At 43.5% G+C, this 15105-nt stretch overlaps 1 protein-coding gene across 4 annotated transcripts in view; it reads right to left on the reverse strand.

Moving 5' to 3' along the window:
• Nucleotides 1–330: 330 nt before the first annotated feature.
• Nucleotides 331–15105, reverse strand: part of DTWD1 (DTW motif tRNA-uridine aminocarboxypropyltransferase 1) — a 151102-nt gene continuing 136327 nt past the window's right edge. For all 4 annotated transcript variants that reach the window (XM_078684778.1, XM_078684777.1, XM_078684779.1 and 1 more), the window contains one exon: nt 331–657. In XM_078684778.1, the coding sequence (XP_078540904.1) occupies nt 428–657 (230 nt within the window). In that variant the 3' untranslated portion in view covers nt 331–427. The remainder of the gene's footprint in view (nt 658–15105) is intronic.

Consider the following 15105-nt stretch of genomic DNA (forward strand, 5'->3'; position numbering starts at 1 on the left):
TAAACCACTTCTGAAGGAAACTAAAGGCAAGAAAAGAGTTTCTCCATAGGCTAGCTTGTGAGGTCACCTGCACCTTTATGGGAGTTTTCGTCGGAGTACTGGCTCTCAGCACCTACCCTCCATCACGCCTGCACACCGGTGGAAACTCCGGTAAAGGTGCGGGTGACCTCATGCACGATTAATCAACATTAAGCCCATTCCCTTCTTTCACATAACTCTTGTGAAGAGCGTGTCTCACTGGAGAATAACATATATGTTACTGTTATTTTTTTGTTTGTTTAGAGAGAATAACAAATCAACAATATAAAAACTCAGACTGAACATATTACATTGCTTCAGATTTGCTATTTTAATAAAATAAAATAAAACCACAATAATACATTTACCAACAAGTTGGTGTTGCGGTCAGACGAAAGGGCTGTGTGGTTTATAATTTACCAGCTGAATGTTTTGCCTTTTTTACTAATTTGCACATGAATGAGAAAAAAAAGAGAAGATTGTCATACTCTCCTTTATAATCTTTTTTCAAAATGTGCATATGATAGTCCTTTAGAAAATAGTAAATGGCTTCAATTGTAGAAAGATAGGTGTCCGGTTTTCCTTTTTGGTGTCTCCAAAAACAAGTTTTTCTTGTTGTCAGCTCAACTTGGACCAACCCTGATAGAAAAAAGCAAACATTCATGTTTGTTAACATGGTCTTTTGCCGCTCTTTCAACAATGAAAAGGTCAGTCCAATCAACTTAAAAAATAATGTTCGAATATGTCTTGAAAAAGTTGTTTATATCAGACAGTTTTATCCCCACCCAAAAGATGATTTAGTAATAAATAAAAGACTGCTAAAAGAACATAAATTGATAATAGCTAAAATCAAATCAAGGCAGCAGTACTAGAATTCTTTGCCAAGTGTTAACATGTTGTGGAAAAGTAAAATATTCAACAATGAACTTGTAGACAAAAAAGAGGCTGTGAAGGAACAATCTTAGCTAGTACAAATCGGAATCGAGCAAAAAAGATTCTTAAGAGCACTGTAAACATATATTCCATTTTTTTAACTGAGATTTTTTAAATGTAATACAACTTTTCAGCATAAATGCTGGTTGCTGATCGTTTATTCATACCCATCTAGAACGTGACACGGTTCAGCTTAATGCCCGCTGTTTGACCACTTTCTTTTGTCCTTAAAATCCCCAGTTAACCTAGACAAAAGGCTTTACTGTATCTCTACTAAAGCAGCGGGGTTCAGTTTTCACATAAGCAATAAACAGCAGACGATGCGGAAAAACTATAGGAGCAATGCCTTACGCGGCTTTTCTTTACAGGCTCTAGATTACATCTTGAAATTGTGCCACACAGATGAGGGAGAGGGACGGAGCGAGAAAGAGAGGGAGGTAGAGAGGGGGGGGGGGGGGACTAACTTTTCATTTCCTAGATCAATAGAACAGCTACTCCTTTTTTCATATATTTTGAGCAGAATCGAGATGGAAATGCCCGAATATCATTCGGTGTGCATTGCCGCAGAACAGAAGCGTTTCTTGGATGAGGAGGGTGTACGTTTTCATTTTTTTTTTTTAAATCCGTAGGAACTTTGTGCCATATGTATCATTGAAATTCGCATTCGCAAAATGATATGTATGAAGGAAATCCCGATGCAAAATAAGGAATCGCAAATTTTGCGATTCCTTAAATGCAATGTAAGAAGGCAAAAAAATTTGCTAAATGGTCTTAAGGAATCGCAAATTACCACCAACTTCTAAGTTGGTGGTAAGTTGCGAATTCCTTGAAAAATGCACATTTTTGCATTTTTCAAAGTGCCATGTGACGCACATACATGCCCCTAGGGCATGTATGTGCACCACATGTGGACCTATGCTTATTTCAGGGGTGCAACAGGGTGTCCTTTGGACACCACTGCACCCTTGAAATTATTCTCAATTTGCGATTAGCAAATTGCGAATAGCAAATTGAGAGAAAATTCCCATTCCTTCCTATGGGCCTCCTGGCCCATAGAAATGAATGGGAAAGTATTCCTTTGCGAATTCGCAATTAAGGAATTTCAAGAAAACGCTAAAATATTGAATTTTTCTTGATACATACCATTTTGCGATTCTGAAATAGCGGCTTCTTAAAAATCGCTATTACAGAATCGCAAAATGGTTCCTTGATACATATGGTCCATTTTTCTTTCAGTGTAGAACCCTCATTACGAGTGGCCTGGTTTCCTGTGCAATAATGATAGCACATTGACCTGAGTCTCCTGAGGCGGAAAGCCGGGAGTGAACCTTGTGAAAAATTGTGTTTTTGATTTAAAAAAAAAACTGTGATAACTTGCTTTTAATTGTATAGCGCACTCCCCCCCAGCACTGACCTCATGTCCCACTAGACGGTCGATCTTAGCACCGTCAGGACAGAACTCCGCTCGCTCGCCGCCATCACCGGCCGCGAGGAGCCAACGGACACGCCCACCTCTAGTGGCCACGCCCACCCCTCACCAGGCGTTTAAAGCGCGCTCAGAACAATAGAGCCGCATTAGACCTGAGTCTCCTGAGGCGGAAAGCCGGGAGTGAACCTTGTGAAAAATTGTGTTTTTGATTTTAAAAAAAAACTGTGATAACTTGCTTTTAATTGTATAGCGCACTCCCCCCCAGCACTGACCTCATGTCCCACTAGACGGTCGATCTTAGCACCGTCAGGACAGAACTCCGCTCGCTCGCCGCCATCACCGGCCGCGAGGAGCCAACGGACACGCCCACCTCTAGTGGCCACGCCCACCCCTCACCAGGCGTTTAAAGCGCGCTCAGAACAATAGAGCCGCATTAGACCTGAGTCTCCTGAGGCGGAAAGCCGGGAGTGAACCTTGTGAAAAATTGTGTTATTGATTTAAAAAAAAAAACTGTGATAACTTGCTTTTAATTGTATAGCGCACTCCCCCCCAGCACTGACCTCATGTCCCACTAGACGGTCGATCTTAGCACCGTCAGGACAGAACTCCGCTCGCTCGCCGCCATCACCGGCCGCGAGGAGCCAACGGACACGCCCACCTCTAGTGGCCACGCCCACCCCTCCAACGTCCAGTCTTCTTCCATAAATTATGTGTCAGTTCAGGCAGCGCAGCGGACGGGCGCAGCGGGCGCGCCGTCAGCGCGCCGAAGGCGCGCCAAAGGCAAGCCCGTCTGGGCCCGTCCGGGCCCAGCCGGACCCAGGCCCAGAGACTCTGTCGGATACCCCTCATGACCGGATGATATACACTGGTGATATGCTCCGCGCGCTCCAACCTAAAACAATCCTGGCCTGCTACCACACGCACATTGATGGTAAGCCCTTTTTCAATTGCGAGCACTGCAACCCTACTCCCATGGGCTCAGCAGACCACGGACTGAGGATGGGACTTCTCAACTGCCGCTCCCTCCCCAAACATGCGCTTGAAACATACTTGTTGATCCAAGACCATAACTTTGATCTGCTGTTTTTAACAGAAACGTGGCTATCTGACAGCTCCGACTCAGACATCGTCACGGCCCTTCCCCCAGGGTATCTCTGCCAAGCCCTGCATAGACCCAAAGGGAGGGGAGGGGGGTAGCCATAGTCTTCAGGGAACAACTCACCTGTAGAATTTCCAACGCTCATATCGAGCACTGCGAAAGCTGTCAATTTTCCATCCAAACCTCACCAACCAATTCCCTGTCAGGGCTTTTGATCTACCGCCCCCCAGGTGCCCCTGGGAACTTCCTCAATGCCACTATCGAATCTGCCTCACAACTAGCATCTTCAGCTTCCAACTTTTTGATTCTAGGCGACCTGAACTTTCACTTCATGGACCCTACCGATCGGATAGCCTCTGACCTCCTTCAAGACCTAATGACACTCAACATTCGACTGGTCAACAACGAGCCCACCCATGACAGGGGACACCTACTGGACCCCGTCCTTACCAATGTAGCAACTATTACCACCAGGCCACCCCTGACCCTTCCATGGACAGACCATTTTTTGGTCCCTATTTTTTGGGAAATATCTACCATGACCCCTCAAACTACCAAGATCCAGGTCTCCGATAGAAGGTGGAAGAAACTCATACCCAAGGAATGGGCTATTGCCCTTGCAGAATCCCTCCCATAGCTATCCACCGACCCCGCCACGGCCGATAAGCAGTTCAATGAGTGGATCACTTCCTCTCTCGATACTCTCCTCCCCAAAACTACCTCTTTTAAACACTCCAAAAGAGTATCGTCCGCCTTGTGGTACACCCGAGCTCAAAGCACTGCGCCAAGAATGCAAGAGAACGGAACGCTCTTGGAGGAAAAACAAATCGCAACCAAACAAAGATGCCTATTCTAGCTCTCTCTCGAGGTATAAAACTATGATTCGAAAAACTAAAAGTGCTTTCTTCCAGGAAAGAATAGAGAAAGCGGCATGTTCAAGTAAGGAATCCTACGCTATCCTTAAAGAACTTCTTAAAACCCCAGAACCGGGACCGAGACACCCCACAGACCCCAAAGCCGATCAGGAAAAATGCCAACAGTTGGCCAACTTTTTCCATGAAAAAATTCAAAAAATCCTTGACTCAATCCCCACTGCAAATCCCTGTGAAGAAAACGATCTTCCACACTCCCCAACATCCAGTTGTCTCTCCTCCTGGGGTCAAGTTACGATCGAAGAAGTAGGCAATACGTTAAAATCCATAAAAAGTGGATCCCCCAGGGACCCCGCCCCACTTCGGATCCTCAAGGAGGTAGCCCCTACGGTTATCCCCTCCCTGACCCATCTGATCAACGCCTCATTCCAACAGGCTGTCGTACCGCCTGGCTGGAAGACGGCTGTCGTGAAAGCTCTGTTAAAAAAACCCTCCCTCGACCCCGAAAATCTAGCCAACTATAGGCCCATCTCCCTACTCCCAGGAGTCAGCAAGATTGCTGAAAAACTGGTTAATAAACAACTTTCCCAGTTCCTGGAGGCCAATAACCAGCTAAACAGTTCCCAGATGGGCTTCCGCCCAGGGCAGGGCACTGACATCGCCCTCCTGGCGGCGGTGGAGGAGGCCAGAGCACTACTGGACGGAGGAGGGTCAGTGGCAGTGATCCTCCTCGACCTAAGTGCGGCCTTTGATACAGTCAACCACCAACTTCTCATTAAAAGACTGAAGAGAGTTGGTGTGGAAGGCCTGGCACTCTCCTGGCTAACATCCTTTCTGACTCAGCGGAACTATCAGATCTGGGAGAAGAACGCCCGCTCCTCCGAAATTCCCCTCCAATGTGGGGTGCCTCAGGGCTCCTCCCTGAGCCCAACATTATTTAATATCTACATGTCCACATTGGAGGAGGTTATCACCCCGTTCGGAGTAAGCGTAGTAAGCTATGCTGATGACACTCAACTAGTGGTGTCACTATCCCACCCCAGACAACAATCAGCAGATTTATTCAACTGCCTTACGCAGGTCCACTGCTGGATGAACAGCTCAGCCTTGAAATTAAACGGGACAAAAACTGAGGTTCTGCTCCTTGGCCCAAAAGGACTTACACTCTCCCCGAACATCTGGCCAGCTTGCATGGCCCCCCCCCTGATCCAAAGGAAGAAGCAAAAAGTCTTGGTGTGTGGCTGGACAAAGACCTCTCATTCACCACACAAGCAAAGACAGTTGCCGGGACCTGCTTCGGGCTCATGAAATCATTGAGGAAAGTCCTGCCCCTCCTACCCTCCAACTCCCAAAAATTGCTAATCCAAGGGCTAATACTCTCGAGGTTGGATTACAGCAATGTGATCTATCTGGGCGCCCCGAAGCGACGCTTAACAAGCTCCAGAGAATCCAGAACATGGCGGCGCGGATTCTCACAAACACCCCTGCCAGAGTCTCGGCTAAACCGGCCCTAAAACTCCTCCACTGGCTCCCGATAAGGGAGCGGGTCAAATTCAAAGCCCTGTGCCTGGCCCATAAACTGCTACGAAATCAAGGCCCCCTTGCCCTCAGGAAATTCATCATACCCTACAAACCTACAAGACCCCTTCGCTCGGACACGGAAAACTTCATCATGATCCCCAGATACAAGAAAGCCCGCTCAGGAGGAAGACGTTTCTCGGTCCATACTGCACGTCTCTGGAACTTGCTTCCTCACGACCTACGACTGGAACCGCAATATCTTCGCTTCAGGAAGCTGCTTAAAACTCACCTTTTTCCCCAATGATCCACGCTCGCTGTAACCCTTCTGTCCGCCCCCATCCCTTACGTTCCCCCCTGGCCCACTGAACTTAGGAGATAGGGTCCACCAGCGCTGGGATACCTCCTGGTGACTACGCGCTCTACAAAAATAAATAATAATAATAATAATAATAATAATAATAACATGATCAAATCTGGCACTGAGGTGTGGGTGCCAATGAGTTTTTCACAAAACATGTAAACATGAATAAATGTACACCATGTGCATTTACGTTTGACTAAATGCTTACGCTAGCTAACCCTGGAAAGCTGCGACTGTCACAGCTTGGATTTTTTTTTGTTAAATCTACTGCAAAAGTAAATATAAAACAAGGTGTGCGGATTTACATATTTTAGAAGAACAGGGTCTAGAGCCGTAATCTGCATTCAGTCGATTATTCTCCTACAACGCACTCCCAAGATGTGGAACGACCTCCCTCAACACATCAGAGCCGCCTCCTCGCTTCGTGCGTTCCGCAAGAAGCTGAACACCTGGCTCTTCATATAAGCACCTTGGGGACTACGCACCTACGCACCTGGGTACCCTCTCAGGTGATTAGTGCGCTATACAAATCAATATAACATAACATGCAAGTATTCCAGCCCTGAAAATTACTGTAAAACAAGCAATAAGGTCCATTATTGACCGCAACTGTGGCAGCATTGACCCTCTTAAGCCCATTTTAGGGTAAATTTAAGATACATATCATTAAGGATTTAGACTACATGACCAACTGAATCATTATCTGTAAAGCAGTGCATTTCAGAGAGAACTTATCTGCATCACATACTAACCGAATGGTTAAGGCGAAGATGAACCTGATGAAGCAGGACACTGTAGAGGGTGAAGTTTACTGTCTTTTTTAAGCAGAACATCTACAAGGTTTTCTTAACCATAAGATATCTTTTTGGTAGTGGGCTTACTCGTTCCATAGCGCCATGGAAGCATGAAAATACATTCTGTGGTCCAAGCTTTTTAGCCAAGTTATTTAAAAAATTACGAATCTACGGATACAATTGTATCTGTTAGCAATGCATTTTAATGTATGAACAAATCTTCCCATTTTGTGTTGGCAATAAATACTTAAAGCCTTTATTCTTATTTTTACTTATTCTAAGTTTATTGTAATCATATAAACCTTAAATAGGCTAACTAAAACTTTTAACAATTCATTAAGTATTAATATGCATGACCATAAAAAACTCAGTCAACTGTATGAACTGGTTGGCTACACCACTATTAATAATCAAAAAGAACATCTTTTTTCAATTAGCTTCACGTGCCAAAGAAGAAAAGGTGTTGAACAACCACCATTCGCTAACGGTCAAGCAAAATATGTTGAATCAATCTCAGCACTCAGTTTTAAAGTTGTCCACGCTCATGTGATTCCAAAGAATAGCAATTTCAAAAATGTTTAACCATGATAGTTGATTAGTGATTCTGGGACATTTTCAGATGTCATATTAGTTAGGAATGGCATCCCTTTATAGAAAAGGACATATTTCCCAAAGCATTTGCTTTCATCTACACCACTTTATCTGCCACCTGGGACTTGTGGTTGCTGCTCATTCCGATAGAGCTCTCATACAAATTACTGCTGTATTACTCTTAAGATATCCAACCAATAATCCACAAAATTCAAAGCATCTATGGTGATAAGGGACCAGGGGCCAGATGTAGGTAATTAGTATTTACCGATTCGTAAATACCGAATGTTACCGATTCGGTATTTACAAATCGGTAAATGCTATGTAGGTATTTTTACCGAATCAATTACAGAATCGGGAATATTCGGTAATTACCAAATTGACAAGGGGGACAGGGTGTCACTTTGACACCCTGTTGCACCCCTGATTCAGGCTTGTGTGCCATGTGGCACACATACATGCCTTTAGGGCATACATGCCTTTAGGGCATGTATGTGTGCCACATGGCACAGGTGTACATGCACAGATGTGCATGTACACAGGAATTCGTTATTTACCATGTAATAGTATTACATGGTAAATAACGAATTCTTAGGGGCCTGTGGCACTGTTTCCAGTGCCACCTACATATAGATTTACCGTTCGGTAAATTTCCCGAATCAGTATTTTAAAGAATCGGTAAATTTACCGAATCAGTAACTTTACAGATTCTGTAAAATTTAGGCCCCCTACATCTCAATCACCAAATACCGGTCGGTAACGGCCGAAATCGGCCGTTACCGACCGGTATTCGGTGACCTACATCTGGCCCATAGTTTTTAAATTTCTCACCGCTGTCCTCCTGAAGCTTAATTCAGATTCAAGACTACAAAGATCCCAATACAGTCCTACTCAATGTAAACTGCTGACTACGTTAAATCCTATGCAACAGCCCAGGCAGATATTGAACTAAGCTTAAGTCTAACTATATCACTTAATGTTGTGGTTTTTTAATGGAAACAAGTTTTCACCTTCAAGCCTGTTGAGAGTTCGGTAAAGTCTATGGGCCCGATGTAGGTAAATTGTATTTACCGATTCGTAAATACCGAATTTTACCGAGTCGGTATTTACAAATCGGTAAATGCAATGTAGGTATATTTACCGAATTTTTTACCGAATATGTAACATTCGGTAATTACCGAATCGGTATTTATTGATTCGGTAATTGCCATTGATTCCTATGGGCCATGAGGCCCATAGGAACCAATGTCAATTACCAAATCGGTAAATACCGATTCGGTAAAATTACTGAATTTACAAGGGGGACAGGGTGTCACTTTGACACCCTGTTGCACCCCTGATTCAGGCTTGTGTGCCATGTGGCACACATACATGCCCTGAGGGCATGTATGTGTGCCACATGGCACAGGTGTACATGCACAGATGTGCATATACACAGAAATTCGTTATTTACCATGCAATAGTATTACATGGTAAATAACGAATTCTTAGGGGCCTGTGGCACTGTTTCCAGTGCCACCTACATATGGATTGACCCATTCGGTAAAATTACTGATTCGGTATTTTACAGAATCGGTAAATTTACCGATTCAGTAAATTTACCGATTCTGTAAAATATATGCCCCCTACATCTCAATCACCAAATACCGGTCGGTAACAGCCGAAATCGGCCGTTACCGGTATTTGGTGACCTACATCTGGCCCCAAGTATCCATAACCGCGAGTCACACATTAAACATTGTCAAATCTTGGCTTCATATGCACAAATCAGTGAATTACAGTAACATTAAAATTCGACGAGGGAATTACTGAGTATACCACTAGCAGCTAGGCGAGGACTTTATTAGACTGCAATTAAAAAGTATTCTCAAATACCTATATTCTCCCAGCAGTCTATTTATGCCTCTGTTAATTTGCGGTGAACTCATCCACAAATCATAATTTTAGTTACCTCAAGATTAGAATTGAATTTATTGGTAACTTCATGTGTATGCATTCTTCATCACATGAGGAGACAGGTTATCTCAAGGAGTCACTCTGAACAAACCAACCAACACACTTTGAAATGAACTGATTTCATTGTAGTTTTCTTAGTATAAACTTCTGAAGGTTTGCTTGTGGTATGGTAGACTCTATGCCAATGATGTGACAAGTCATAAAACTACCACTTCTGACACAACTGACCACATCTCCTACTGGAATGCTGCAAAGCTTCGATTCAGGCTGTATAAATACTTACTCTGAATTTAAATACCAGGGCTAGAGAGGGCATGTTCTTTATCTCATGAATCTCATGCTTTACCAGGAACTCTTCTTTGCTAAATGCTTTGAGTTCATCAGTGCCCTATTCCTGTTATAAGTTCAAATGGGCAGCATCTGAAATTGTGGACCGCTAAAATGTCTTTATACTCTGCAGCATTCAGACCACCACATTATATTTCAAATGATGGTGCTGTAAACCCGTAGTAACATATATCTATCTTCCCCTGAGGGCAGCACATAACTGAAAAGCAGGAAGGTTGTTTAAAGCAGCCACTCAGTCTTTCGCAGTGCAGGTGGAACGAGATGTGCTTTTAAGTGGGGACAGAGATCCCCTGCAGGTAGGTGCAGTGCCTGCAATCACCTGTAGGGTAATGCCAGGGGGTGGTGTATGGGAACTTAATGACCTCATTTCAGAGGGTGCTCTCATGAGGTGCACGGTCTGTGCCAACTCTTTCTCCTGCACAGATAGTGACCTCCTTAAGGTCTCTGTACCCACAGCCATAAAACGGCAACATGTGTCACTCATTTCACATTGGCCCACACCCCCGCGCAGATGACAGAGCGCCCTGTATTACAGAAAGGGCTACACAAGAGGGTGCTGCCCTATCTGTAATGATACACATGTTCATTACGACACCAGAGAATTACAAGTATTATGGCCCTGACTGCGAAACAGCATGCCTGTCAGTAACAATACCGGATAAATGGGTGCTTCCTGGTTCCTTCACTGATAATTGCTGCCAAACCTGGATTGTAATCCTATTTCAAAAAGCACAACATTATGCAGACATGCTCAATGCCATACCAACGTATTCAAAGTTTTATTCCTGCGCACTGTAAGTTGCTACCACTAGTGCCCATAAGAGGGTAGAGGAAAGAAAAATGTGTTTATTGTTTTAAAAGCTGGTTCAGTTAGGGACAGTTCAGTTCAATAGACTTTATTCGGTTTTTTCAAATCATAAAAGTAGATAAATAAAACAAACGATTAAAATATCACATTCATAAATCAATTATGCATTATTTAGCTTACAGTTAAAATAATTATTACATTAAAACAATTCATATCAAAACCGTTACATATTACATTTAGTATAATTCAATACAAATAAATAAGCACCTTCATTATATGAAAACAATAAAAAATAGTTAATCCTCAACAATGCTCCTGCCCTTGATCACAGCTGCTCAGAACCTATTAAACTGTGTTGCAGACCTCATCGGTCTGGAGCAGCCACAAGTACTCCAATTGCCTCTTTACATTTAAGGATGTTTAAGAGTTATTAGTAGTGGTCTCAAAATACTAATATGTTGTTCTTTACACAGATCACAGAAAAAGAACAAATGGCTTGCGGCTAGGGCACATTAGAGTTACAAGGGCATGGGGACAAATCTTTGTCGGTAAACACATTTGATGAGTAAGACACCAGAAAATGGGCCATTCCAAGCCTAAAATCTGACCAGATAGAACCTTGCTAGGGACAGAATTTATAATGAATTCCCCTATATAAAAATAATGTTGCACCAATATGTGATATTGGACACATATTGTTTGTATTGGTTTCTTAAATCTTAGCACAAAAGACATGGGCATAGAGCCTTTGAAAGCAGCAAAGTGTTCAGTTCACCGTATATAGTCTTCAGATAGTGGGCCTAAATTAAATAATTTGCATGTGTGCTGACATTGACAGCTGCATGCCCTACTGGGCTCAGGCATTACGTGGATGAAAGCTAATAGTTGAAGAATTATTGTTAAACCTATTGTCAGCAACAAAAAGACAAGTAGACTAATTGAAATAATTTACACATAACTGTTGTAATATGGTTTGCAACTAAAATGCCTGCTTGCCTTGCGTTCATATTACCTTGCTATTTCTTAATTACACATCAGACAAAGAACGAGCTTACATTCAAACCCCACCAGGTGTACTGATGAGATCAAATATTTCCTGTAAAGCATACCATGTTATGAAACCTATACATCTCCATAAATAACAGTCAAAATGCAAAGGTATTTTGCAGACTGTGTGGGATTTCATTGAAAAACAACAATTTAATAGAATACCCTTACTGAGAAACCGTTTCATCTTAACAGTTTAATAGAAATGTTGAAGTAGAATGACAATTACTATTTCATGTAGAATAATTAATGGAGTCGATTTATTTCCAAAATTGACTTTTGCATGCTTATGTTTTAAGATGTAAATGCAATTAATCTGCAAAGGTCACATAGACTCTTAAATCGTACACCTCCTATAAATCTATATATCTCACTATATATGTATGCCACAAAAAAACAAAGGTTAAAATGACGCTATAGTTTGGCATGGTAATAAGGTCTTACTTTGCATTAAAAAAAAAAATCAGAAATTCACTGAAAAAAGCAAAGGCTAAAGTGATGTTGGGGTAAAAATATCCGTTAAAACATAACATTTAAACTAAAAATATAAATAAGTAAACACTGAAATCCACCAGTTATAGTTTACGGACCTAAGGCAAGGGCATGTGCCCAACACCCCTGCATGCGCCCACTAACCATAGTCTAATGTATATTTCATTATTTCAAACATTGCAATGATTAATAACATTTATCAATGAAGCCATAAAAAGAAATTACAGTGTTTGACTTTTTAAAACATTTTACAGACCACAAAGTGCAGCCATAAAACCAACCACCAGAGGTTCCTGCACTCCAGCTGATGCGCATACAGCTCCAGCTAGGTGTGCTTTAAAAAAATATGGTAAGGTTTCCTGGTGTCAAAGATTTAATGACCTAGAAGACTTACTGTCTTTTTTAATGTCGTTGGGGGGCTGCTACACTACCCGCAGTCCCCGCAACATTAAAAAAAATACTTTGTGGGGACCCTGCCCCTTCTAGGGACATCACCAGGCCGAAAGAAAACTAATTAAAAGCCCTATCAGGGCACTCAATAAATCAGGTGTTTGTATAGCACAGCTATTCATCCGTGAGGGTCTCAAGCCGCTGAGAGTTGGGGGGGTGTGGGGGCTGCTGATCAGCCTTAGCGTAGAAGGTTCAGTAGAAGAGCCAGGAGCAAGGTCTTGAGGTCCTTCCTGAATTGTGTCAACAATGCAGATTGCCCGAGGTGGAGGGGCAGGGTGTTCCAGGTCTTGGCAGCGAGGTCGGACAAGGATCTAGCTCCGGTTTTGTTCTTGTGGACCCGTGGAACGCAGGTCAGGGTGAGTTCGGCAGAACGGAGTTGTCTGGCTGGTCTGTGGAATGCAAGGCGGTGGTTCAAATATTCTGGTCCTGCATCGTGGAGAGTTTTGTAGGCATGCGTGAGGAGATTGACTGTGATTTTCTTGTTGATTGGGAGCCAGTGGTGTTGTCGGAGATGTTTTGTTATGTGTCTGCGGTCGGGTTGTCGAGGACCTGTCTGACTGCGGTGCTTTGGATGTTCTGTAGTTTCCTGATCTGCTTCTGGAAATTACTGAACACTTCTTGTTAGGAGCAGTGAATAATAAATAAGCGGCCCCTGCTGCTCCTTTAATATTCTTTTGTTTCTTTAAATTATTTTTGGGTGTCCTGCTGCCCACCCGTAACAACCACATCTTTAATTTATGTTGGGAGCTGCAGGGGAAGCATGTAGGCCCCCACAGGCTCCATACTGATGGCTGGTAGGAGCCGGCTCTAGTATTTTGCTCCAGCCCCGCAGGAGTAGAATATTTCAATGCTCCTGCCCTGAGGCAGGAGCACAGTTGTGTTTCCTGCCTGAGAGAGTGTGGGCAGGGTATTCCCGCACTCTCTCGGGCAGAAAACAACAGTGCCCGGGGGGATGATGTTTCTGGGGTAGATCTCAGCTCAGGGAGGGGGGCCTAACACCTTCCTCCACTGTCAAAACATGGCCTCGGGGCTGGGGTCCCCAGTACCTCGCAGAGGCTTGAGGAGCCAAATGTCCCCTCCTATATAATTTGAAACTGCCCGGGGGTGGGGACTATGGGGCCTCATCGAGGTCTGGGAAGGGGGGGGACAACCGAGGGATTGTGGAAAAACCTCCCAACATTTTTTAAACTTTGGCCCGGGTGGTCTCCTACTGACCTCCCCCAACCTTGCTCCAGGAATCAGGGTAACCCTACCATGCACCCTTATAACTTCTTTGTCTTTAATTTTCAAGAGACGACTACCAGTGTCCTGAAACGGCAGCTGCAACATTTCTCTTAATATTATGGTCAGCTAATCACAGTGTGAACTCCCGCACGACTCGGACTTCTGCAGGAGTGAGACAGCCAGCAAGAAAACAAAGTCCACTTGGCCAAACAATTTGCTCCATTTTTCCCATTTTGCACACCCGCTGGACTCTTGCAAACCTCTTGCAAAACCAACCGTCCAGATATACAAAGCGTTTGAACCTTAATATCTTAATAGGTACTGACCTGATTTACACCAAATCACAAAAAGCACGCTTTATGAAGAACTAACTTTCTGCTAAATTTCTAGTTATGCATAATATTTCACTAACAAGAGAGTGTAAAAAAAGACAAAAGAATAAGCACAAAAAAACAGAGAACAGATCAACCTATGTGATTCACATTGGAAATCATTAGGAGTTTACTAGGAAGCCCTCACCCACCACCCTGGGTGGTGACATGCTTCATCATCGGGTCCACCAGGAGAAGCTGAGTGCCTCCCTGGTGTGCTACAACGCCAGAATACTGCGGAGCTGGGTTTTTTTGTGATAGTAATGTGAAAAATTTGTGATGTTAAAAATGTCAAAGGACTGTCCCATAAAAAAGTTTTATTCAATGGTCAGCCTGCCATGGTTAAAATATGTGTAGGGAAATGTGCCAATTAATGTTTTGGTTATTTCCACTTAGAGTGGGGTCAACATGTTTCTGCCCTTTTATGTGTAATTTTACAGGGCTTTCATCAGGACCGTTAGTAGTGTACCTCGGCGGTGTGGGCGCGCTAAGGCCCACCCTAACCAGAGGACGTGAAAGTTAAAATAGTGTAATAAAAATTAATGGTGAGGTGCCAAAAACAAACCATAAAGTAGTGGGATTTACCTCTGTATTAGAGGAACCTGTATAGTTTGTAAATTAAAAGATCCACGCCCCATAGGTCTCGGTGGGGGGGGGGGTGAGGGCGACAATGGCACACCCCCTGCAACGCCCGGCACCCGCTCAGCACCTAGCGTCTCCTGCAACCGGACCTCGTGTTTTTGCACCTCACCATTAATTTTTATTACACTGTATTTTAACTTTCACATCCT

This window comes from Lissotriton helveticus, chromosome 3_2, assembly GCF_964261635.1.
Source record: "Lissotriton helveticus chromosome 3_2, aLisHel1.1, whole genome shotgun sequence".
Classification (NCBI taxonomy): domain Eukaryota; kingdom Metazoa; phylum Chordata; class Amphibia; order Caudata; family Salamandridae; genus Lissotriton; species Lissotriton helveticus.